The following is a 27,969-nucleotide window of genomic DNA, read 5'->3' as shown; positions in this document are numbered from 1 at the left end:
CTCAACTCCAATGGCCGATGCTGGGCGCTGGGGCGACGTTCGAAAACCAACACATTCTTCTTGTCCTTGTCGCACTAACAAGGGACTGAATGCGACAGCAGTAGAGCTTCAAATTGTAAACTTGTTTACGATGGAGCTGGTCGAACCAGCTCTAAAATTGCGAACTTTTTTAAACAACCGCCTTTTTGTTTTACTCCAAAATTGATAGTTGTGGAGCTTTAACCGTAACCTTAACCGGCGGTTCGAGTTATTTCTTCGATAGCAAGTTTTAGTATTCGGTATTCAGTTGGCGAAATTTATTATAGGTAGATACTGGCTTAACCCGCTTCCATATATACAGGGGTATAAGTAGCCATAAGTTTTTGTTTATAAATAAGGCTAGGACAGTGACATTCCTCAGAGAGGCTAGGACAAGGCTAGGGCATTCCTCAGAGATAAAACTAAAAAAAGTTCTACGCGTTTAATTTTGTAACTGTGATACCTCTCTACACTTGTACACAATTTTATTATCGGCAAAATCCATTTTAGTCAGGTACACGACACTCGCAGTGTACCCAAAATAACGTTTCGAAAGGATTAGAAACGCGCTTTGACATTTCAGAAGTTTTAAACTTTCGTTGTTATAGGCAGGCCATGAGCTTGTTTGTACAAAATTTGTAGAAAAACATCGAAATGCCCCTAGCGGATTAACCTCTTGAGACCCAGAAGTTGATATATTTTTGAGTTTGGATCCTTTAGTTTAAAATCTAAAATTGAAAGATTGTGGAATACATATGTACTATCGGCTGACTGACTGTGTTATCCTTCGACACCCTTTTGAAGGGGTGCGAGTGCCCATAAAACATAGACTAGGAATCCTCTAGACCGAGTTTAGAGCAATTATTTCATGCAACCGATGATGCCAAAAATGCGGGGGTGCGCGGGACGAGGTGAGCGTGATTGGTCCGTTCAAACGACGAACGAGTTCACGGACATCACACAAAGACACTTTCGACTCTAACATGGAGTAAAATTACCGTATGCGTGGCAGAGGGGGTAGCGCGACTATGCGCAGTCTGGAGGATGTTTTGTCTGTGCCATAAAATAGCTTCCAGCAATAAGTGCTTCAAATTTCTGCAGTAAGTAGGTATGTAAGTATAAAAGTTGAAAATCTTGTTATATGTATTTACATTTAAGTACCTACCTACTTAACATACTACATCTCCACAAAACCACCTCGTCGCAAATCTGATAATAATAATTGCAATAACCCTTTAAACTGACTGGAAGAAAAAAAACGCGTTTTGCGGTAAATATCGATTATAGCGCAACACTATTTCACGAAATGAAAAAACAGGCAACATACTCTAAAATTGAAGGACACTTTACGTCAAAATTTTACGTAGTGTAACAATTTCATATTCCGCGTTGGCCGTATCGTTATTTATTAAATATTGAAATAAAGCATTTAGGTAACTAACAAGTATATTATACATTATGATAACTCGGCATGCATGGTGAGGGAGTTTTGTTGTGGCGGGAGAAGCAAAAACAAAACAGACAGCCGAATACTGCCGAATAGCAATCGAACGCACCCGAATGGAAAACGAATCTCGCTCAGAAACCGAAACGCTGTGATCGCGCTGTTTGATTTGAAAACAAAATTTACCCGCTCGAAGCTGGCTCAGTACGCGAGCGAGCGTGATACGGAATGAACGTGTGGTGCGTTTTGCGCGAGCGTTGACTCTGCGAATATTTTTTTTTTATTTTACGAATTATACCAGCCAGAACTAAGTTTTTGGAGTATAAAGTCGGAAACAGAAAAAAGTTTATAACACTAAGTTAACTTCGATGCAGTTCGCGCAGTTATTCGACCAAATTTGTGTATTTCCGTATAGACGCGAAAAAAAGTGAAGAAAGACTTCGAAAACAAAGGACAGTTTTGTACATTTTCGCTACGTTTGCGAAATTGTGTTCAAAAAATTTATCTGGCTCAATCGTGGAAAGAAAAAAAGTTAAAACCGCGGCCAACTAGTTAATCTGTGGTCATCGAACAATCAAACAAAACAGCAACGAATTTACTGCATCTACTAGTTCCCTTAAATTTCTCGTCAAACCTATCGTGAACTTTCAGAATACTAACCTAAAATTACAGTGAGTTCGTCGACCTAACAAATCTACAGTGAAACAGTTTTATAAACCAAGATTATCTGGAATAAGTGACGAGTTGGTTTATAATAATGTCTACTGCCATAATGCATCAGTCTGCGCTGTACGACTTTGGTGATATGTTCTTGAAGGTATGTTGATATTTTTTTCAATCTTTGCATGCCAATGCGTGATATTATTTTTATCGTCATATTTCATAGACTTAGCAACAACCCTCTATAACCATGACATCATAAAACGAACTTTTCAAAACCTTTTTTGTACATTTGTATCCAAAAAAACGACCTTTCTAATGTGCCAATATTACTAATCCATTTACAAGAATAACCACGGGTAGTCAAATATCAGTCATAAAGTATTAAAAAATACATTTTAATTTTCTTTCAAAACAATAGGTAAGTTATCAGCTGTCAAAATTACCTGCTTGAAAGCGTTCGTAAACAGTGTGTTTTATTTGAATACAGTGACTTGCTATGCTATGCAGGGTATTTTTTTAGTTCGAAGACAATAATAATCAACACGTTTCTACCTGCTGCCAATATAATTAACAAGTAAATAAGGCATCAACTTTGTATTGAATTTGAAACCTCGATATCCAACACGTGTTCGTCGGTTAGCTTTGATTCGAATGGAACATGATCGTGCACATAAACTCCGTGCAATAGGTGCATGCCTCTTTCGATGAGGTCTGTTACTGCCAAAATGTGCAAAATGAACTTAGAGGATTTCGCTAACACCAACCTTTCAAATAGGATGGAGTTTGATAGTTACCCTCTTCTCAATTAAATAAGTAACAGACACTGTTTGCTTTGTAGGTACCTTCTTTAGGTACTTTCTTTAGTTTCTTAGTTTTGTAAACTGGAAATTGACTGACATAAATATGACAGTTAGGTATCAATCAGTTTAAATACGGAGGTAGGAATACAAGTAGGTACACGTAGGTACTAAATGAAAACATCTACCTACCTACTACAAAATTATGATTTATTTATTTAAATCATGTCATAGGTATCTTACAATGTCCTAAATTCCCAAAATCAACATAAAAAATAGCACACTTACCCTAACTTCATTCATCAATTTAGACAAGAACCTACTTAAATTTCTGTTTTATATTTAGCCCTTAGAAACCTTCATTTAATTAAGGTACATCATTGCTACTTGCAAAATTATAAAATAGCTACACCTACTAATTATTCATACAATTCTTCTTAGTAGATAGGTACCCACACAGTTCAAGTTTATAAAACCAGTTGCACAGAAATGCGTGTTCCTGGGTAGATGGCTGGGTAGTGTAGGCATCTATTAGCTACAGGTTGCCAGACTACCTAGGTATAGGCGTAGGCTGAAAGAAAAATCGTATATTCGGACCTGACTCGATATCAGCTCGCCCGGGTTAGGTACCAAGCGAGGTACCCAGATCGGAGACCCTACCGCGAAATTTCCATTTTCGTTTTTCGCGATACCTCACCTACTTTACTACATTTTAAACTGCTCTCTAAAGATAGGTACAGTTAGCATCTATGGTAGGTAACATATGTAATACTGTTCCAAATAGAGATATATATATATATATATATATCTCGACAGTTCGCGTTCAAAGTATCTCTGCACTAGTTTAATGGTTTTATTCCTATATAGAAACATTTTTTTTTTAAGCTATCAGAGAATGTTAGATACTTTTGTTTTGACGGATAGTCTGATACGCTAGTTTTCATGCTGACTGTACCACATTTGCCAAAATCGATATCTATTTATCTACCTGACATGGCCAGGGTGGGCCGTTGTTGTATGGCCAGCTTAAGGTAGCGTAAACGAGCCTAATGAAATCATGTCATACCTATATATTCACCTTTTCAAGATTTTAGGCAAATGTTACGCAAAAATAGACGCGTTATAAATTTATAATTGCTATATTATATTTAAGTCCTAATTTAATTTCCTATACAAAATTCACTCATAGACTGAAACACGAACACGCACGAACATTTTTGCTTTATTGTCTTGTCTCGTGGAGTAAGTAAGTAGAATTAGGTACCTACTACCTACCTTACCTCTTTCGTATCTTGTATCTGCTTGAACCCTTGAGTTGAGTAATCTCCGCCCGACAGGGTATATAACAGACGTGGTTAAGGGGTCACAAACAAGTCGTTTTCAAGTCTCAAATGAATCCTGCGTCGTACCAATACAGTTTATTATCGCTTGTCTCCGAGACGTGTTTAAAAACCCGTTTGCAGTGACGAGGGAAAACCGGTTCTATTAGCCAATTCACATAGTTATAAATCGTTTGCTCCTATCCACCTAGCATATGTTACCTGCTCAGGGTTTTTGTGGTTTTTACATGTGGAAGACACTTGTTGCTGGGGTTGCTGGCTTACATTTGGACACGCACACATGCTTACGCAGTATACATATTTATAACGATGTTATGCACCTGAGTGGTTTTGATAGAATCGGGTTTCTGTACCTAACGAAGCACAGAATACCAGTACTGTACTACGTGTCTGGGTAGTTTAATCGCAAATTATAATGAAACCTTTGTGCGTAATCTTATCATAAATAAAATACTGCCGATGTTGAGTGCTTAACTTTGGATGTTGCTTTGTTACTGTTTAGGCTATAATTTTTTGGCGAATCGATTCTTCAACTTTAACAAGACTTGGTAGGTAGTAGGTATACGTACTTCATTTTGTGACCCTCTTACATCTTATTTACTTCGACGCTGATGTAGTGTTAGACATTAGCATTAAGCTTTTTCCCTCTAAACTTCCCCTTAAATTTAAGGCATTGTACAAATTGTTCACAAAATAAGGTGTGTAGGTACTCGTAATAAAAGCATGGTATTTTCTTCCAAACTTCAATAGATTACAAACTTTACTGCCAGTGGGAAATTTGAAAGGTGCATCTTTTTTTCACCAAAGCCCATAGATTCGAACTCTTAAAAAAATTAGCTCAGGACCGTTCAGTTCTATAAATACACCTACAACCGTCTACCTGTCTTTTATTTATTTACACACACCACCGCTCTCCATTATGTTGGGTATATTTTTTGCACCACTCCTCGTAGGGCACCACAAAGGGTCCTTTGTGAAAGTCTCTTTTGTCCTTTTACTATTGATGGTAGGTCTCAGATAAAATGCTAGGGATCTTCCAACCTGAACACTGATATTAACGACTCTACAATTGCATGGACTGATATTTTCTTCTCTATCTGTCTCTTACCTGTTAATTTTATAGTTAAATTGCTTCAAGTCTAATCTGGAGAAATAGTCTTCAATAAAATCGATAAATTGTTGTAGAAAACTCAATCTAAATCGGATTATTTCAGCCTAAACCTATAGTTCGTTTTTTTTAGCATTAGAAAGAACTTGAAAGAAGGCAAGCGATCTTGACATGTCTTTTAATTGAAAAACGCTTTTTAAGAATCGGTAACTATTAGTTATGAAAGCAGAAGAATATAAATGATCGTATTAGATTCATAATTGTTACATATTTGCCGTAACTTATTTTTAAAATGTGGTTTTCAATTAAAAGACACATCAAGATTGTTTACCTTATTTCTAATGCAAAAAAAACGAACTATAGCGTAGGTATTAAATTAGGAGTACCTAAGTAACTTAGCAAAGTAGTAGTTATTAAAATTTCCTACATCCGTTAAATATTTGACTGTTAATCCATATATGTAGGTATTATATGTGTATACGATTCAACTAGGGAAAAAATGTACACACTTTTTGTCCGCTTAGAAGTAAAAGTACGGGTGATTTTCAGGATTCAAAGTAGGTACTTGCCATCTAGATCAGTAAACCAGACATCTATAGAGTACTTAACTCGGAGAGTTACTGTTGGTACGAATAGCATGTAACGTATCATTTGTATTGGCTAAAATTGCAAATAGTATATTTTCGGCCTAGTGCATTCGATGGTTGTTAGTTGGTCAGTAAGGCGTGTAATCACGTGGCGCGGCGGAGCGTGCGATCGCGCCACGCTCGCAATACCCGCATTACCATACATTACACCAAACCGATACATTCCTCCTAAAATAGTGAAGATGCGGGTGTTTGAAGTGCCATTGTTTCACCGAAACTGACAGTAAGGCTAGCAAGTTCGAAGCTACTTCTGTCGCCCGATCCTCTAATATTTTACCTTCTCATAGTAGTCTTGGTTTTTCACATAGAAATTAGGGGCCTGATTTACAATGTGACACCTCTCTTCGCGAATTACTCTGGGGGGTTTGACGTTGGTGCCTTCAATCGGTCTACAGTGTCTACACACTCGGAACTAGGTGTAAACGTTCTACAAATTCTCTTTAAGCTGTCGAAAAAAAGTAGGTGTAGTAGGTTAATAATATCCATTTCCTTTTTTCTCTGATATCATCACAAGGCATGTCGCTATAGTCTTCTGAGTAATTGGATAAACCTACCTATAGGTATAATAATAGAATTGATAGTTCGCCCAAGACGATAAACCCGGACCAGATACGGCGCTTATGTTTAGGTATTCAGAATTTCTGTTAAATATTTAATGCACTCTTATTGCTTTAATAGATTGTCCAACCGGTCTAGAACTTGATAAACAAAACTTGTTGTTTAATGTTAATTGTTCATGTCTTGCTTAAGTAATTTTTTATGAACTTGTAAAGAGGCTGGGTAGTTTTGATGCGGTTAGACTTGACCGTGCAACCGTCTATTTTCGGTACCATTAACAACGCCTTAACAAATGAACGGTCTACGTGTTAAAACGCTATTTAATATTTTTTTATAGCTATGTCAAGAGGCACAGAAGAGGGGCAAGGTTCCCATTAAAAGCGATAGTAGACCTTTTTGTTTTAATATAAGTGGCCTCGGTGCCTAAATTTTTTTTTGGTTTTCGTACACAGAAGAACTTAGCCTTTTTGAAGGTTATCACGTGACTCGATTAGCTCTCCACGTGAGTTGATAACGCCAACCTAGGTTTAAACGTAACCACATTTTTTCTGCAACCAGCTTAAAGACAGAAGCGAGATACCTATCTATTTGATTAATTCTCGTTTACACTCGTGTCAAAGACGCTGTTGTCTTGTCATATTCTGCATATGTAAATACAAGCTTTCCATACTTTTCGCAATCAACGTTGGAAAGGTTTCTCAAACGGCCGGTTCCTAGCTCGGGAGTCGTTGTTTCCCAACACTCGAGACGTTGCAGAAACCCTCGAGTGCAACGTAAACAATTGCCGGTCGTGGGAGTCGGCTGGTGCCAGCGCAGCATTCGTTAGTACAATAAGTCATTTTAGAGTATTTCCTCTCATGCCCCATTGGCGAAATGCGATGCTGCGTGGGATTCGTGGCGCCATTTTGTTATCGCGTCGCGTTGCACTGCAATTCGAGAAGCATGTTTCTGATGAATCGCCGGGGATCGAATGTTGCAAGCTTTCGTTTGACGTATTGTGCCAGTGCTGTGCTATACTGTACTTATTAACGCATATTAAGTTTGCCTACTTTTTTTTAAAGTGAAAACTTCTTTAGCGGCGCTGTGCACTTTTTGTAATGGGGAAAAAATGTTAAACTCGCGACAGGTCACGTGACCGACAGATTCGACAGATTGAAAATTCGTAAGACGGACACGTGACCTGATCAAAACACTGTTACAATGTCATTGAGTTTTCACTTCTGCCGGCACTCCCGGAGTGCAACCTGTGGTGCAACCCGTTGTTTTTTTTTAATTAAAACATCTGATTATTCATCTTTTACATCTGAATGTTTCAATAGGTATGTAAGATGTTAATCTCACGCAAGTTTTGTATTTAAAATCAGAAAGGTTAAGAAACTGACACGGCCACTGTTTTCTTACCCAAACTTGCCAAGACATATCTAAAGTTCGTTTTTTTAGCATTAGAAAGAACTTGAAAGAGGGTAAGCAATCTTGACATGTCTTTTAATTGAAAAAGTTGAAAAACGCTTTTTAAAAATCAATAACTATTACTTAAGAAAGCAGAAGAATATAAATGAACGTATTACATAGATTCATAAGTGTTACATATTTGCCGTAACTTATTTTTAAAATGTGGTTTTCAATTAAAACACACATCAAGATTGTTTACCTTATTTCTAATGCTAAAAAAAACGAACTATAGTTAAAACCAATATTGCAATGGTACATATTTACATGGAATAAAAAAAATTGTTAAGTATCTTAATAAAGTTTCGATGAAACAAACACATAAATAAAGATTTAAAACATCTATCTTTGCATTAAGTAGGTACATAAAGGATTAAAAATATAATTCATTCAACTCTCACATTTGTCATTGACTTAAAAATTAACACTCATAGTTTGTCTTGACGTAGATAGCACTGAATAGAAATACTAAGTATCGAATAATAATAAAAACTTGTTATTTACGAGCTAAAACCCACATAATCCAGGTGCTAAAGTGTCTAGTTGTTTACGTATTTATTGGCTTCGTCAGATGTTTGCCGTGACGGAAAACCCTAACGTGTTTACGCGGTATTTCATTGTAAGTAAAGAGAATATGGGGTAATCTGAGGTCACACTTTGCAAAGGGAAGAGGCGCAACGAGTCCTGCGTTGGGTAAGCCTCACGTCAGGGCCGAAAGGCCAATAAGTCAAGTTGCGTAGGCCAGGTCCAACGGCCCCGGGCTCGTCACTGTACTATTTTTAGCTCCTTTCTCTGCGACAGCGCTCCGGACATGAGTCAATTCTTTGTTCCCTTCATTTCAATGCACTATACAGCCTTTTACTCATCTTAAAGTTACATGCCACGATCCAAATCATTATTGTAAGCAGTCAGTGTAATCATGCGAAACTTGCCGATAGATAAAAATACCACAGAGAAGATACCTACGTACCAAGGTGCGCTTTCCAAACATGCGTTAATATTGTTTAGTTTTTTAATATGTGGCCTACCTTGAGCTCTTCGGTTGCTCAATGTGAAGATGGCATTATGCGTCGAGGCATAAATATACTCTAGACGCTAATTTGAGGCAAGTTGGAGGTTTCACAGTCAGCGTGGCCCTGTGCGGGGATTGCGACAATGGCTTACTACCCACGTTCAGACGATTACTTATAAAAGCAATCTGGCTGAGCTAACTTATACAAACTTACTGTCTTGCATTTCTGCCTGAACGTTTTTGCAACTAATAAAAACTTTTCGTTATTAACAGCACAGCATTACAATACAACTGTAGGCTATTTGTATAGGTGATGTGAACTAACTATGAAGTCATGACTAATTGTTTGAATACGGAAAAGTTAAAGCAGCTGATTATACCTAACCCAAATAGGACGTACACATCAATTTATTTTAAAGTATTATACATTGTAGAATTACATTAAGAATATTCACATTTTAATGTTAAAACTCCCTGTAATGTTTAATTATGTGCATCCTAATGATGTTTAATCAGAATTTTGGAAGTTTACGCCAGGTGAACAGGTGATGTTATTATGTTCATTTATAGCATTAAGTTTTGACCTTAGAATTATGTTGGGTTACTGTGCCGGCTGGCGAACATTTAATTACCTTATACAGACACTTCAAAGCACTTATGAGGTATTAAAAGTATTTAAATTATAATAATATTACGTTGACTTTATGAGTACAATGTGATCTTGTGTATGACTACAACTTGTGCATAAGATGACTCCGAGTGAATCGGTGAAGTGCTTATCTCTGTTGACTCTTATTTCTGTTAGTTTTACAAAACAAATTGTCTTATGAGTTTGACTCCTTCAAAACAAAGAAATTTGAACTAAGACTTGTCTATTGCAAAATATACCGGGTTTATAATGGCGTGTATCGAATTGTGTAGGTACTTATGTGAATTCTCAGAAAAGCGTGCGCAGCGCGAAAAACTTACCAGAAATCGACGGAACACTGTTCTACGACTCGCGTTAAGGATGACTCACGCTAGACCGGGCCGGGGCCGGGCCGGAGCTTCCGGCACTTCGTTTTCTATGGAAAGCACCACGTGCTGAGCACCGATCAGCCGTCATAGAAAATGACATGTCGGACGCTTCGGCCCAGGCACGGCGCGGACTAGCGTGAGTCATCCTTTATCCGGAGTCATTTGGTGCTGAAGCCACAATAAGTTCGTTCTAGTTGTCAAGCCATTATAATACCAATATAGACCGTTATAGGACTTATTAAATAAATAGACATGGTCTCAGCATTCGCGCCGGTCCGCTAATTGTTTCGGCAGAGCAAATGCGAGGGTTCATTGCCGGACAAGCGACATTGTCCAACGAGTTTTTTCCTCTTGTGTATCATACTTCACTACATATGGAATGATCGCGAATATACGTCGCAGACGCTTGTGTGGGTTAATTTATTTATATATTGGTTGCTTTATACTATTCTACATTATCTTACTTCATGCAGCGTCAACAAAGTATAACAACGACTGTTATGTTACTTTACTTGTTCTGTGAATCGCATAACATTCAGCGTAGTTAGTTTGTTTAGTACATTCGGGTATTTTTTTTTCACCAGGTGAAGCAATGTAGGTATACATATTTATGAACTGGAGTGTACATACAAACTTAATTTATTATACATATCCTAACCATAATGACGGAATTTACGAATCCAAAATTACCTTACAAAATTCAACGCGCTCCTTTGATTTTATTTTAAAGTTTTTAAACCCTTTGCAAGATCCCTCATTCTTGGTCAAAACTTGCTTCGTCATTCCGTATTACAGCCAACGGAAATTGATGTTATTTCATCTTAATTGAGCGCCAAGCGGAACAGTCTCCACGCGTAACCACTTGGTTGCCAGTCCACGGCCAGCAGAAGTAAATACGTATACACGTGCTTTGTTGGCGTATACTTGTCCGACTAGCTTTGCTTTAACTTCTTGTGTAAATTGTTTAGTGGGCATGTATCTAATAAAGTAGATGTGTGTTCATTTGTAAAGACAAAATATTACATTTAAGAAGATTATAATTGATTATGTGGATGAGTGAATGGAATTGTAAAGTATCATTGATTAATTACAGATCCGAGATAACCAAATATAGTGCATTGGTAGTAATTTTCTAACTAAAACTGATTGAGACTGTAATTTGAAGGCGTCGAAAAGCGTTACACGAAACCCTTCATTCGACATAGTGATATGTGAATTATGTGATATAACAAACGAAGGAACGGAGACCATAGTTGCTATACTTGGAAATGCCGTAATATAATTCCGGTTTACATTATATAAAGTAACAAAGGAAAGGTTTATTCCAATGACGTCGTTGACGTAGACAAAGAATAGACAGTTTATCGTTAGTTACCATTTAACGAGTGAGTAAGCAAATAGTTACCGTACACAACGATAATGCTTTATCGGGGGTCTTAGAGTGCACAGCATAAACACAGGGTACTGTACTCTGTATCTTATCTCCCGTCTGATAACGACTAGGAACATTATTAGTGTTGTCTCGTAACTTCAGTGAGCTTAAAAAACAACAATTATTTTGAAATTAACGCTTCGTGGGTTTTGCATTGTTAATTGTGTTATGAGTAAGATGCATAAATCTTGTTCACGCATCGCTGGATCGTTACGATTATTATGATTGAACGTAAACGTGTAAGATGTTTCGACTGAACTGTTAAATAGTGTGCAGAACACTCATAATTTTAATAATTTCCTGTGTATTTGCATTATTCGGAACTTAGTGATTCATCAATTTCATAATGTATTTCGATTACTTTCATAAATGTCTACCGCGATAGTATTAGTATGTTATAGGAATATGATATTTATTGTAATCGGGTTTAAAATTCTTATTTAAACTGTACATATTGTGATGGTAAAGCCCCGTTGTAAAACGCGTTACTGTCAGGCTAATAAGCTTCTTTCACTTGAGATAGCGACTAACCCGTTTTTAAAACTGCTTTAGATTTAAAGTAATCTCACGGTTCAAATTACGATCGTAGCATAACCTCCTAAGGCCGTAGGCTCTATGCAGTTTTGGCACACATTCGCTACAGCATTGCGTCACAGAGCAACACGCTCGGAATCGGGCCCATCGTGTTAATCGTGTAACACTTTTACGTTGCCGCGGCACTGCCTGCCCACCTACTTGCGCACGCTTCGCTCGCCTCGCCTCGCGATCCACCACTTTACATAATTGCTCGTAAAACACATCAACTTACGCAATAGCAAAACAAACTCGAGATTCTGGTTGAGTTCACCAAAAGAGGGTCACCGGTCTAGTCTACAATTCTAGGTAATGGTTGAATACATTAATCTAATTATATGATATATTTTATTAATACAAAAATATGTATGCTGTTCTGAAGAACGTGACTTGTAAAATGCCTAGAGCTAATAATCATGAAACAATATATAATATTTACCTCATTATGTCTACCTTATCGTAACAACGGATGCCAACTTTTGACCTACGGCTATCGTAATTCCTATCCTATATGCGATAAAAAAACATGATAACGTTGGATTTACACGCGAATTTACATGATGTGGGTACTGTAAATATAACCATAGTTTCATATCGTCATAATAACTCTGCTTAAATGTCAAAAGTTAAGGTTTGAGACGTATTGCACTATTGGCCAAGCATATTAATTGCTACCAAGCTAAGTGAGCCAAGGAAGACACCACAAACTAAACAAGTTAATTTTCAAAATAGGGTCAATCGCGTGACACGATCATGACATCATAGATGCTTATTTTCAAGGACATATGCATTTGATGTCATCGTAACATCTAATATTGTCAATTAACATTAATGAGATTCCGTTCTTGATTCAAAACGAGGCTGTGCTCAATACTATGTAAACAAACAGAAGCTAAGCCGCAATTACGTCACGAAGTTGCGGAGCCGCGGATGTATTACAGCACTGACAAGCGATCAGAGCGACATTCTATCGGTCGAAACGGTTTTAACTTTCTTTTCTCGTTTCGTAATGATACGGCCCAGCGGAGAGGAGCTGTCGCTGCGCTTGCACCGTCGGCGCCGGCGACGCTGGGTTTCACAACCCGGTCGAGGCTTTAATAACCGATTTACGTTATGCATGCACCGGACATCTACCACACAAATTCGACTCTGGTCTAAGCAACCAAGACTTAAATCCTCTCCACCGAGTGACTTAATCTCAAGAACCAAAATCAGGATGCAAGAAGTAACACCATTAATATTTTCCCGCACAAGCTATGGCGTACATCATTGCCGTGTATTCGTATACAACGACGACGACTCTAAAAGCCGTTGTTTTAGTTTTTTTTTTAATAGTATTTTTCACATAGTATTGGGTATACGGTGATAGCTGCCATCTCAATACAATTTTCTCCGTACCGTACCCAAGCTATAGCAAAAAGACACTCCTAAAGAGATATCACTATTAAACGTCTTAAACTGGTAGTCGCTGCTTACAGACAGCTTAGCATCACTTGCGTTGTCGCGCGCGACTCCATACTTGAAGTCACGCTTAACATATGGAATTGCGCACGCCAACACAAGTCATGCTACTCGAGACGCAGCTCACAAGCACGGAAACCTCGTCAACCTGTCAATCCTCCCGACACCCGCAACGAAAACAGCGTCATAATAAGGTCATCTTGCGTATGCGCTCACTGTGTACGCTGTTGCACAAACGTGACGCGATTGCGATTGTAATCCGCGCGTGCCGCGATATCTTATGCACTCTACAGGAAGTGAACTTTCGAACTCTTTCACTTTTTATTGCCCTTTTTAGTACCGTCCTATTTCACGTTCCATCGCACCCGAAGAATTAATCTCGTTTTAAGCTCGCCCTGGAGTGGTTAATTAAAATGGTTTTGTTTGTAAACTGGCGCGCCATGTAACAGCATTGCGCACACCCATTGTGTGTATTTAGTATTTCCACTTAGAAACAATTGGAATTATGTAAGTGGTTAATTGGGGCAACTCGAGTCATTCGTGCTAGAAACTAATTTTACTTTGACAAAGTTTCTTTTACATTAACCGATAATACAAAAAACTGGAAAGACGCCTATAAAACAAGCAATGACCATATTATAACGGTTTTGAGCCACAATCACAAATGAGCTTTAATTACTTTATTGTCTTACGATATTTTAATGGTGTAACATCAAGTATTGATAAATTTTATCATTAACGTCTCTAGTAATATTTATACACGCCCAATTAATGCAAATTCACTTTTCTAAACTGCGCAATTTTGGCCTAAGACCGGCTTTAGACTTATGAGACTTGGGGACGAAGTTTTTTGTCAAATTGAGTTGATTCATCTCTAAATTTTGCATTTCTGTGCTGTGACTCTGCATAAATGTATACTTACAACGGACGGCAAATTATTCGGTCATATTTTCGCGATTACAGTTTCCATACCAACCAAAGAGATCCTCGAACATTTGGGCACACACGACCAAGAGTGCTGTGGTTCCGGCATAAGCCCAGCCTAACGCCTATATCTGTTGACCTCGCGAACGTAGGAAGCGCGGCGTCGTCGCCAAGCCGTCCATTGTGTAGAATTTGTAGCATTTACTTATGCATGCATCCGGGTTTAAACAGCATGTCTTTAGTGTGTTTAGTCATTGCCATAAACGAATTTAATTAATTTATGCGACGCCTTGGGTTCCGGAAGGCAATATTTAAATTAATGAAGACGCCATTGTGGCATGCTTGTTTCTATTTCAATGGTAGCAGTAATACACACATATAGCATACATAATTCTACAAAACACAGTATGTCTGTACAGTTTACGACTATAGCCAAGGCAGTTTCTTGGATCTCTACCTTTTGAATACATAAGAGTACAGTAGAATGGTTTCTGGCATCTTGTCTTCTGAAGGCGTTTTGTAGTTGCGCTGTAATGAAATAAAGCATCAGTTTCTGACTATGTTCGGTATTATCTAAAGCTGTAATGAGTCATTTGCTGTGTTTTGTCTCTATCGCGCGATATAAATGCAAGCAATGCAAGTAATGCAAAATGCAACCAACATTAGCCCGCTATTTCTAACTATGAAGTATGTTATGCTGACGTTGTCGTGTAGATAAATGTCAATTAATTTCTCGTGGCCACAGTATATCAAGTTGTTTATCAAATCAACAATTATCATTCTACTCAGTCTTACAAAGGGTAGGTACTTGAATTATGAATAGATACTTAGCAAGATGCTTATCAAAGCGGCCGCGGTCCTTATTGCGTTTTGCGTCACGTATATATAATTGCTGTATGTTATTTTGCAACAGTCGTCAACTGAACCACCCACAAGGATCGTGTCGTGATGATAACTGAAGGACTTTCTTATTGCGCGTTAGACAATAAAACTGTATTATATAATCATATAATGGACGACGAATGTAAATCAAATTGTCTATGTAACATGTCAAACAAATTAAAAATCGCAACGTTTTGAGGTATGGATGTCAAAGGTTAATATGCATTCAACATTAGTTTGCATAATATAAGTTCGAGGAAATATGTTTTCCCTGTGACAACGTTGACTGAAAAAAAGGTGGACTTCAAACGTCGGTATTTATTGCAAAATATGCACGATATAACCAAAGACAATACGTATAACACTTGTTTACATTCATGAAAATAGGTATTGCGAGTGGTCAGGTCAGATTAAAATGTAACAAAGTATTTATTGTACTTGACGTCATATCCTCCTCCCAACAACGATCCAACTATGCCTCGATTCCTTGTTTCGACCTATTACGGTCGTAGTATATCATTTGTTGCCGTGGATAAGACATGCATCGGTGCATCACTCGTAAAACGGCAACCATCATCTGCTCTTTGCGTAGCGATCTCGATGTTAGGTTGTTGTCCGTTTCAAGATGTGTGTCAATAATGAAAGGAAAGTGGCACGGCCGGCCGCGCCGGTAGGTCAGTGTCGCTCGCTTACATAACAAGTGTCATACCATCCATCGTGATTTCGGACATGACTCCTTTTGAGAACATTGTCCTCCTTACTCAATCTCAAAAGCACGTTCCGTCCGAGTAACCTCCGCGTTTGCGCTGCAGTTCTTGGCGAGATTCTTTATAGTCTACGGTTTCGGCCAGTATATACCTTATGGCTCAAAGATGAATGAATTGACGATCTGATAAAAATGCAGGGAACTCATGGGCAGGACATGAGGGGAGGTGACTGGGAGAATATTTTTCCAACAGTACATGCCTTAAGGCTGATAAATTATGATGATGCATGAAAGACAATTGGATAAAAATCTCTGAAAATTATATTGTTTTTTCTCTTAAGGCTATATCTGTTCATTGGTCGAACAAGTAGTTTACATAATTCACAGGCCTTGTGAGGGATCATACATAAACATTTTTACCTGCAGACATTCTAGCACTTCCCTACTTGTGCTTAATCATGCATTTTACAACATAATTGCATAATGCACAAACTGGCACACTAGTCAAACCTAACCTAACCTTAGTAAAGGTGAGGAGCACGGGGCATAGATTAGAGGTCAGTTTTCTCCTAGTGCGGAAGCACATGGCGAGCAGGAAGGCGTGGGTACGGCGACGTCATCAATGCCGTTGAACTGCGCAAGGTCTCGCGCAGCTTCCTGCTTCGTGTGTATCCTCTTAAACCTCCGAAGACTAAAGGTTCCGTCACACAGGCACGTTTTCCCGGCGGGGCGTGAGCGTTTTATATGTAAAAGCGGCGCGCCCCGCCCGGAAAACGCGCCTGTCTGACGAAGCCTTAAGACTACGTATACTTAAGTGGGTGTTTTTAGGCGGGTCGTGTATAGGGCGCGGAATTTAGGGACCCGGTGCTTTTTCAAATACATATACCTCGTTTAAAAGTAGATACCTACGTATACGTCGTAAGTTCAAGTCGAAATGTTTTCTCCTAATACCTACCTAATACATTTAAACAACCTTACTAGTAGTTACTAGTTTAATTTTTGAGTCGAGTATTTTTAAGAGTCGTAACCTTGGGTATATGAAATATTCTATCGCCACGCAACCATACCGAATACCAATATTTCAGAGCCCCAGCCATTAAGCGAACAGGCAAAAACGCCGCAGTAAAAATAAAACACAATTTCATAGCGTTGGTTCCATTGAACATTAACTTCTTGCTGCTCTCGCTCGTGTTTTCGAAACATCATCTTGGGTAACTTGCCCACTGAACCAGAACTGACTCGTTTAAAGATTCAGATTGAAAGAAAATCAAGTACAACCGAGGAAAACGTGACTCGACGAATGCCATATTTTTAATTCTACAAACGTAATCGCGTAGCGAACTATGAGTATGCAAATTTTAGTGTTGTTTTTCCATTATTGAAAGTACTAGCAAAACAATAAACGAACTGCGTACTTATCCAAGCGTGATACCACCATAACAGTACGCCAGTAATATAACAAACGTAAAAACATTTATTTATTCAGTTAATTTGATACAGGTGAATTCCATAACAGGTAGCAGGTAGAGTTCGCCCTCGCTGCATCAAATCGGTGCTCACCGCCGTAACGCACAGCTCTACCTACGTGCTCAAGGGTCCGTGAAATGTACCGTCTCTGTTACTATCTGCCAACTTGGTGTACTGTAATTTAACCATCTTGATCTTTGCGTTTGTTTATCTAATTATGCGAAATGGAACCTTTAATTACGGGAAGCGTTAAAAATAAAGTTACAGTTCGATTACGATTGCTTTGAAATAATTTAAGATGTGCGCACTAAAATAAGTCGTTATTTTTATAACGTCCTTAACTTACTTCTTCGATGCCGGTGCAATATGCCTCGTAATGCTTGAAATGTTTCGTAACGCATTACAACATGAGACCCTCGAGGTGGGTGAGGAGTCACCACCGTGACAAGCGGGGTGGTCTATGGCATGACGCGGAAAGCCATGCTTCGGTGCATTAGAGCCGGGCCCCGTGGAAAGCGATAACGAACCGCACATACTAGCACCCACATGTAGACAGTTCTACTAGCGGCAAATACAACTTAAATTTACTTTACAAAACTAGTTCAGTTGGTTCAAATGTTATCGCCGCAACTTGGAGATAATAACGACCCGAGTTCTTGTTTTGTAGCAGTTTGTTCAACTTGTATTTTGTCAACGCTGGCTTATTTACAATATCTTAACCAGAAATGGCTAAAAATAATCGTTAACTGCCGCATCCGGAGGCGTTTTCTGTGAAGTGCTATAACGAGTCGTGTACATATCCACTTAGTCTTATGGGTACGCTAAACATTGACACGACAATTTCAACGCATTGCTTTAATTGCGTTTTATTTATGATCTATTTTGCAATGCAAAGAAGATGCAATTTGAACAAGTTTCCCTATTATATTAGCGAATATTTAAACATCAAGAGCTACATTTAAATTCCATAGTGGAAGTATTGCATGTATTCGCCTACGCTTGCACCGAGGCCGTATCGGTGCACTGCACTGACCCGCATCGCGCCAACGAAAGTGAAACTAGTCGTAATCGCCGGGCTGTTCTCTACTTTTGTAATAGAACTAGCCACTGTGCCCACCGCATCTGATAATCGACTTGCAACCTTTGCCGGCGACGTCCTTTGTTGGCTTTTTATAGCCTGTAAAATAAAAGGAATACATGAGAATCGCATTTGCTTCTTACCTTTCTCGGTTTAATACGAAGAAGCATAATAAATGTAACCTTTTTAAGAAGTAATATCAGCAGCATTTAACTTGTTTTAAATGCAAATATTTTCATTAAGTACGCAATTTGTTTTACATACCTACAACAGTTTCGTGTCTTCTCAGTCAGTGTTGAAACTTCATCAGATTTTGAATTGATCTCGACGATGCTGCCATAAATAATATGATTTAAACCCGCGCCGCGGTAAGACTCGCCGCATATCAAGAGCCTCATGATTTAACACCCACAACCTTCGACGTAATCCTACGATGAATAATTTTTCCTCATAGTACATATTAATACATCGCACTCATATAATATGTAAACTAATATGTACGTACTAAATATTAATCTAAATATTAATAAGTAGCGTCACAAAACTTTTAAGCGACATTTCAATTTAAAGTAATTAGTCGGAAAAAACGTAAATGAAGAACGGATGTTGCACATCTGTTGCGTTAAGTCAGAATAACAGGCAATTAGTGAAGACGAAGAGACGGCCATATTCGCACAATGTGTCCCACACATTGGACCACTTCCCCGCCCTCTGCCCTGCCAATCATCTCCATTTTAAGTGCAAACCTAACTACAGTTCGAGGCGAGTGTTATATTTTAAAACCATTTTAAGCCAGACCTAGCAATTACAAAAAAGAATACGGCACTCGTTTTTAATCTACACGTCAAATAAATTATCCGAGTATAATATCATAGAGTTTCGCTTTATTACGGTACGAACTGAGTTACGTCTTCGGCTTGTAGGTGTAGATAATCCACTCCATTGCATCTACGAAGGTTACCATTTGCCCATCGCATACCTCGCGCACATTACGTACCCCATACGAAACACCGTAGCCCATCATAAAATTAAACGCGATAAAACGAGTTTCGATAGGCTTTTCTTTGAGAAATGCTTTTAAAGTTTTTGACGAGCTTTTTACGATATCATAAAATATTGTTAATTGTACGTAATGTAATGTGTACGAGGATTGACATAATAACTATAAACAACAAAATACTGAAGTCAGTATTGAAACGGAATAGTCCCGCTACGTGACATTGCACATGCACATTGTGACATTATTAAGGGAAGAAAATCTCTAATAGCATTAACGTATACCACATTTTATGGTTACCAACTCTTAATCACGATTAAACAGCATTACGTCTATTTACTCGCTTGTCAACTGATTTTATAATATGCTTCCTTATTGTATCTTGTATATTACATGAACACATGTCTTAGTGCTTATTTTATGATTGTTTTATTTATAAATCTTCTTTCGTCCAGGTAAGACTTGGGCCGCTTTCTTGCTCTTCAACGACAGTACGTACTTTTACTTTTATAAGGGGTCAGATGTCGCACAGTAGCTGAAAGTAAAATTCACCATCAGTTTGATTCAGTAACTCTGAGGTAACAGTATTGAATGACTGTGAACTTTATTGTGAACACGGATTATAATTGCGGTTACATTTGCGATACGATGCAGAAGTTATTGGATAACTGCTGAATAGAGTTAATTGGAGGAAGGATCGTTCAATCAAACCTATGCAGTAGTGATTTCTTGATTGCAACGTTTATCAAAAATGATCCAACTTTGTGATAGAACAAAATTAATATTAATAAAGCGTAATAAGAAACTAATTGTTTATCAATAATTTGAATAATTGTTTAAGTAAATAGGTACACTGTTAATCTAAAGTCTACGGTAGCGGCTCTCATAGACACACATTTTATTCCTATATTGTAAGAGCTTTATAGTCTGTCGCAATATGCCGTCTTCGATTGTAGTGCCCTCTTAACCTTTAGCATTCACATTATTAAGGCTCTAGGTTTATTTGTTAAATTCAGTTACGTCTTCACCAAATATTTACTGGACTCATTTGACAATGTTGCCACATGGCTATCCAATGTGACCTACTTAGATGTAGGTGTTAGAGCCAATGATCGGACAGGTATGAGGAGTTATGCAATAAGGCCTGTGTTTAGAGTATTAGTATTCCAAGTTGCACGGTTAGTATGAAGCGCATTTAAATCGGCTGTTTATTATTCATCTCGGATCGAGCTAGCCACATTAGGCGACTGATACTCGTAAGATGACGTCTCTGCAATAGCTTACGATTAAGCATGGATTAATTGCACGCCAGCAGGCGTGGCTCACTCCGCGATTTCGTCGCGTCGCTACAAGTACATGCGGCCACACCAGTTTTGGTGTCTAGCAAATAGTAGTTGCCGCGCACCGCTATGGAACGGACGCCTACTCGCGCTTGCACCATCTTGTGGTCATATATCTGTCGCGACCCTTAGTTTGGGAAATGCTGCTGTAGAGTAATTTTACCTTCATCCAAACTCTTTCACGATGTTCTATCCTTGTTTACGTACCTACTTAATTCGGGTCCTTAAGAAATTTAACCGGGTTAATAGTATTTAGGTCCCTTAACAACAGAATTTAATGATTTTGTTTACTGTCCCGTCGTAACAGTTATTACGAAACAGAACAAGTAATACTTAACTATGGAAAGAGAATGTGCCGTCAGCACACTGCGAAACCAAGGCTTTGTTTGTTATTCACAATGCCAGAAGACAGGCTAATGTAATTGTTTACAAATAACTATAATATGGAAAAGTGTAATTTGGGGGCTTATGTCAGCTGTTCCATTGCCGTAATTGAGCTTATGGAACGCATTGTTTCGTACGTAAGTGTAACGTAACGTACGCGTGGGCCCCGTCGCTTGCGCCGTGGAGAAAGTAGCACAGCCGGCGGCAAGGCCGTCTCGGCGCTCTCCGACCTTCAGCGCCACACTTCCGGCATCCAAATACTAATAAATCTCACCAATAATAACAACACCTTTGGATTATTCCAATTGCAATGCCCGACGGCATACCAACTTGATGTATGATTGGAAAGTAAAGGAAATTCGGAGCCTAGTTAGATATTTTCTTTGCACGAGCGCGAGCAAGTTTAGTTTTCGAGGTACCAGTGTAATGTTACCTCGAGAATCGTAACAACTATGCGTAATTGAAAACCGCTTTTATACTGGTTCCTCGAGCTGTCGACTGCAAATGGAATGGCACCCCTGTCTACAGGCAAGCCCTTACCGCCTAATCGCGTTGCGTAAATGGCGCCAGCTTAATATTGTTATTATAATTTGTTACACGATTAAATAACTTAACTGCTGTCAAAATGTAATTGGAATGAAAACTTGCAGTAATTTTACTTTATGTAACGTTATGTTCACACTCTACGTAGGAAGCTAATAACCGGCTACTTCAATTACCAAACATTGAATCCTAAAAGCAGGTCTAAATAAGTCAAAAATAATAATTTGAATCACAATCTGAAATCTGTGGCCTGAAATATGTGGGCATTACAGAATATGTATTTCGTCAGACCAGGAAGTACGCCAATATCAATTTCATCATATGTAGTCTGTAATCTGGCAATTGAAACTGAAGTGGAGACACTGCCAATTATTTTCCTGCATATTATTTAATATTACGAGTTGCACCAAAACACATCGAGTAATTTTTTGGTCATTTTTACTAATCGAGTTCGTTGCACATGCACTTGATTTCCGCGATTAAAACTCATTTAAATGAAAAAAAAACTGATTAAATATACTAATCGAATACATCCACATCCCTTTAAATTGTTTTATTTAAAGTTATCAATGGGGTTGGCCGGTGGAAGTTTTTAGCAGATGGCGCCATCATAGCTTGCCCCGTCAATCCCTAGAATTGTGTCAAATTTTTGTTTTTTTAATACCCTGGATGCCAGCTCTTTAAGCCAAATCTCATAGAAAAAGGGGCAAGCTATGATGGCGCCATCTAGGCAAACCTTTGACAGTTGCCAACCCCATTGTTCTGAAATCCCATACTAACCATCTTCACACAATCTTTGTTGCCCCATTGCTAGCTCTAATTAAGTAATCAAGGTTAATAAAAGATTCTGATATAATTTCGAAATGTGCATAAATACTTGAGTCATTAATGGCAGCGTCCCTCGTGACAATCGGAACGTGTGATTGCACCATCCGAGTCCGTCGCGTGTGTCACGCGGCCACCGTTCCACACTCCGTAGATCCGCTACTCTACTCAAATTATAAAAATGTTATAAACGACCATTTTTGATATTTGATCAGACTAGAGGCTCGAACAAATTTCTTTCGTGCGTCTCTTGTGTATTGCAGAGCGTCCGCCGGGAAGAGCTGTCTCGTCAACCAGTTAATAAAAACCTGTCAAAAAGTTTACAAACTCCACAAAGAGACGATGAACAACCACAATAGGGTTTGTGTTGTACGTGTATTCCATTAGGTTCCTTCTGTCTATCGCGAGCTTCATTAGCACCATCAGCCTAGAGTCTGTGCAGAAAGAGAACAGTCGTAGAACGTATACATTTCACGACTCTTCTCTTTCCGCACAGACTCTACCTGCATAGCACCAAAGTTTGATAAAATCCTATAGAAACCAGCATGAACCTTGCTCCATTCATTTGGTGTTCCTCATCTCGTTCTTCCATATCTTTGGTTTCTTTTGTCTAGGTATTTTACTATGTCGCTTAGAGCCATTATATTCTGAGTATCGTCTGTCATAATGTCTCTAAAACATATTTACTAATCGCAAAATGCACGGATGCACAATATCACGCAACGATGTTTACTACGCACGCAATGAAACACATACGTTCATTCATTGATTGATTCTGTTGACACAAAATGAAGAATTGCTTTTATTTTTGCAACGACAGTAACATTTTCTGCTAATGAATTGAAAAAATTCACAGATTTCGTGCCTCACACGACTATCGAGCACATTGGAAATGAATCTACGGAATTCGAAAAAATATTATCGCTGAGTGACGAGAAAGTCTGGATAAGGAAAAAGTTACAAAATAAAACTACAACGTTGAATGATAGTTATTTTATTCTTAGATTAACATAAGTATCCTGGACATAACGCATGTGAACAAACAAATTGCAAAATTTCCACACGCGTACCGAAGTTTGAATAATTGTCGCCGTGGCGCATAAGTATAGGTACATATTTAATTTTTCGATTAATAAGCAGGATATATTAATGTTCAAAGTACAAGAAAATTATTACACGGCAAATCCGTAGTCAACTCGAGAAGTGGTAGCCACATCGCCGTTATCGTCACTCGAGTCTTGATCGGCAGCGGCCCATTTGCTGCAAGATATGAAATTTTCTTGACAGCAGTTTGACGCGACGAGAGATGACCATAACAGCGTTGTTGCACCAAACCTGAGTTCCAATAGGTACTACCAGGGTTCAGCATCAGCTATCTTGGGTAATGCTCTACCATGTGATCATCATGACGAATCGGATGTCCAAAACAGCGCGTGCCTATGTTGCACCAAACCTGAGTTCCGCTAGGTACAACCAGGGTTCAGCATCAGCTCTATCTTGGGTACTACTCTCCTAAGTGCTCATCAAGACGAGTCGGATGACCAAACAGCGTGTGCCTATGTTGCAACAAACCTGAGTTCCTTTAGGTACAGCCAGGGTTCAGCATCAGCTCTATCTTGGGTACTACTCTCCTAAGTGCTCATCGAAACGAGTCCGATGACCAAAACAGCGTGTGCTTATGTTGTATTAAACCCGAACTCCACTAGATACTGCCAGGGTTCAGCATCAGCTATCTGCTAGCAGCCGCCAGCAACATGCTGAGGTGAGACCATTTCGTGGCACTTTCTCTTTTTTATGTTTCTCTGTATAAGTTTTTATTTTGTGTTTGTGCTCACGAATAAAATTATTTATATTTCTATTTCTACCTCTACCTCTACCTCTACCTCTACCTCTACCTCTACCTCTACCTCTACCTCTACCTCTACCTCTACCTCTACCTCTACCTCTACCTCTACCTCTACCTCTACCTCTACCTCTACCTCTACCTCTACCTCTACCTCTACCTCTACCTCTACCTCTACCTCTACCTCTACCTCTACCTCTACCTCTACCTCTACCTCTACCTCTACCTCTACCTCTACCTCTACCTCTACCTCTACCTCTACCTCTAACTCTAACTCTAACTCTAACTCTAACTCTAACTCTAACTCTAACTCTAACTCTACCTCTATCTCTATCTCTATTTCCACCACCACAAGAATGCATAGATTGTCGAATAGTGAACACGTTATCTACGCCCGTCTCAAACAGGATAGATAGAGTTAGACCAAGAAAAATCTGCAGCGATTTTGATAGCCCACGCAGTGCAAGTGTTATTGCCGTCATAATCCCGATAATTCACAACAAACACCGATAACGAACTCTGCGAAACATGAAATCATAAATGTCATGTGAAAAATGTCGTTCTGACTTTTTGACTATTTTAAGGTTAGGCTTCAGGGCAAACCCTTAACCCGATCGTCTTTGTTTTAGGCTCAAATTCTAGCTGACTAAATTGTCCAGAGCCGTTTTTCTCAAATTTTTGATATCATTCTTCGATTCCAAATTATCGAACACCAAAATCAAAAATTCGGAAAATATTGAATTTTATTTTCACTATTTCGACCATAACTTTTTTTGTTTTTGACTTTCTCGAAAATTATTTTTGCACCTTACAGCTCTCGTGATTAAGCGTCTTTTGAGCTTTTTTTTAATATCATATCTTCACAACTTTCTGAGATATAAGGGGATCGCACTTTTTCGTGAAATCGGACCCTATACTGGAGCGAACGAAAAGACATTTCCAATGTCAAAAGTATAATCAAGGTTACGGTCACATAATTCGTATTATTAGTTCGCTAATGACTTAGGTATTATTATTTTCTTACTTTCACACGTTGTTAGTAAAAATAGGACTTTGACGTAGATACTTAATTACGCGTCCTACTTAATTCCGTAGGTAGTTACTAACACCGTGGCGCTTTTTAAGGATAATGTTTAGGACGCAATATTTTTTGCTGGTAAGGTAATTAGAACTCGCTTATCGTGGCTGCGTTCCAGTCAGTGCGGTGTTTACAGAATATGACTCAAGCTAAACTTTCAATTTGAAATCCCTGAGTTCTCTCGATTTACGAGTAAATTACCTGAGCACCCGTCTGACATAATTTTAAACGAAAATACGTATCAGGTTAGGTCAGGTTATTTAATATAAATAATGAGATAAATACAAATTATCTTTCCATCTTTTTTAATGTAGCTCAAAGAAGACGCTTTCAGTCGACATAGAACTTACGTGTTATGAATAATAAGTTGATGTTCCATATACTGACATCAAAGTAAATTCCATATAGGTTATAAACAAGTACATACCTATACAAAGGGCACTTATTATTTTTTCTCACCGGGCACAGTACGCATTAAATTCAAACAACATAACTCGTTTGCTTGGTCAGTTCGTTTTAGCGAGTCTCGACGCGGACTCTCAGCGCCAACAACACGCCGACGCCGCGCCGCCGGACTCACCAAACGAGTTATAAATATTTAATTAATATTTGACTGGCGAACTCCGCTTCAAGGTCACGCTCCTTCATCCATATGAATAATCTTTTTTGCCAATTTCGACTAAATTGTAATGACTTGTCTAAAACCATTTTTTTTGCGCGCGCCCAGGAACAGCCATTATTTAACTTTATCTTCAGTTGAATGAATTAAGATTAGAAGTAAACATAATTAGATAGGCTCATTTATTTGGATGGGTCGATTATCAGGACCGGTTCTAGAAACAGAAGCTTCTTACAACTTATCGTTATTGACAATGGAACTCAAGTTAGAACAAAAGGTTGCTTATCAATAGTCACTAGTCAGTTTTAAATGAACATGGACAAGATATAATTAGCGATTACTCAAGTTAATAGTCATCATCTTATCGGTAATAGACCCGTAACGTATGTCCCTAATTTGGAGCAGCAATAGAGATAGATGCGTGTTCTGGTATTTGTTACCACCATATTTTTCTGATGACGATTATACACCGCTCGTCCAGCCAGTGTATTCCCCCAATCCTCACCAATGTTCATCGTTCCAGTGGGATGCCCTCTACGTTTTTCACTGCATAAATGGTACCTAAATATGTACCTTTATGTAAATTTGACTACTTGCTATATGTATATTCAAAGTTAAATTTGGCAGTGACTAGCTAACTTTGTTTGTCACATTTAGTAACAAGCCGCTTAATCGGACATGAGGTGAAGGCTCATCATTAATATGCCCATTATTCATCAATTCTGCTCATTAAGAATTGTACCTGCTGCATGTTGCCCAATGGCGATCTTGACTTCTTTTTTGATACAAATTAATGGTTTCGACCTCGGATATAGGCGTGAAGTTAGACGATGATCTCTTTTATGAACCTCTTTATTAGTTACAAGTGATTAGAAATTATAAACCGAAAGTATCTAAATATGAGATAGTGTACAAAATAGCTTTTTTATTTTTGTAAATAGGCGTTTTCGGCGTCACCGACCACACTTACCGCACTAAGGCTCCTTTTTAGGGTTCCGTACCCAAAGGGTAAAACGGGACCCTATTACTAAGACTTCGCTGTCCGTCCGTCCGTCCGTCCGTCCGTCTGTCTGTCACCAGGCTGTATCTCACGAACCGTGATAGCTAGACAGTTGAAATTTTCACAGATGATGTATTTCTGTTGCCGCTATAACAACAAATACTAAAAACAGAATAAAATAAAGATTTAAATGGGGCTCCCATACAACAAACGTGATTTTTGACCAAAGTTAAGCAACGTCGGGAGTGGTCAGTACTTGGATGGCTGACCGTTTTTTTTTTTGCTTTTTTTTTCGTTTTTTTTTGCGTTATGGTACGGAACCCTTCGTGCGCGAGTCCGACTCGCACTTGCCCGGTTTTTTAGGGTTCCGTACCCAAAGGGTAAAAACGGGCCCCTATTACTAAGACTCCGCTGTCCGTCTGTCTGTCACCAGGCTGTATCTCATGAACCTAGACAGTTGAAATTTTCAGTGATGATGTATTTCTGTTGCCGATATAACAACAAATACTAAAAAGTACGGAACCCTCGGTGGGCGAGTCCGACACTTCTTTTTAGGGTTCCGTACCCAAAGGGTAAAACGGGACCCTATTACTAAGACTTCGCTGTCCGTCCGTCCGTCCGTCCGTCCGTCCGTCCGTCTGTCACCAGGCTGTATCTCACGAACCGTGATAGCTAGACAGTTGAAATTTTCACAGATGATGTATTTCTGTTGCCGCTATAACAACAAATACTAAAAACAGAATAAAATAAAGATTTTAATGGGG

General features: G+C 38.7%; 1 protein-coding gene across 3 annotated transcripts in view; it reads left to right on the top strand.

The window, feature by feature from the left end:
• Window positions 1–1,657: 1,657 nt before the first annotated feature.
• The window catches only part of LOC134796763 (protein TIS11), a 43,912-nt gene continuing 17,600 nt past the window's right edge, over window positions 1,658–27,969 (top strand). The window contains exons 1-2 of one of the 3 annotated variants that reach the window (XM_063768978.1): window positions 1,658–2,279; window positions 20,029–20,064. In XM_063768978.1, the coding sequence (XP_063625048.1) occupies window positions 2,220–2,279; window positions 20,029–20,064 (96 nt within the window). In that variant the 5' untranslated portion in view covers window positions 1,658–2,219. The remainder of the gene's footprint in view (window positions 2,280–20,028; window positions 20,065–27,969) is intronic. The other 2 variants (XM_063768979.1, XM_063768980.1) reach the window with 2 other exon arrangements.

This window comes from Cydia splendana, chromosome 14, assembly GCF_910591565.1.
Source record: "Cydia splendana chromosome 14, ilCydSple1.2, whole genome shotgun sequence".
Taxonomy (NCBI): domain Eukaryota; kingdom Metazoa; phylum Arthropoda; class Insecta; order Lepidoptera; family Tortricidae; genus Cydia; species Cydia splendana.
Note: the sequence above shows the minus strand (reverse complement) of the source record. Positions and strands in the feature narration are given on the sequence as shown.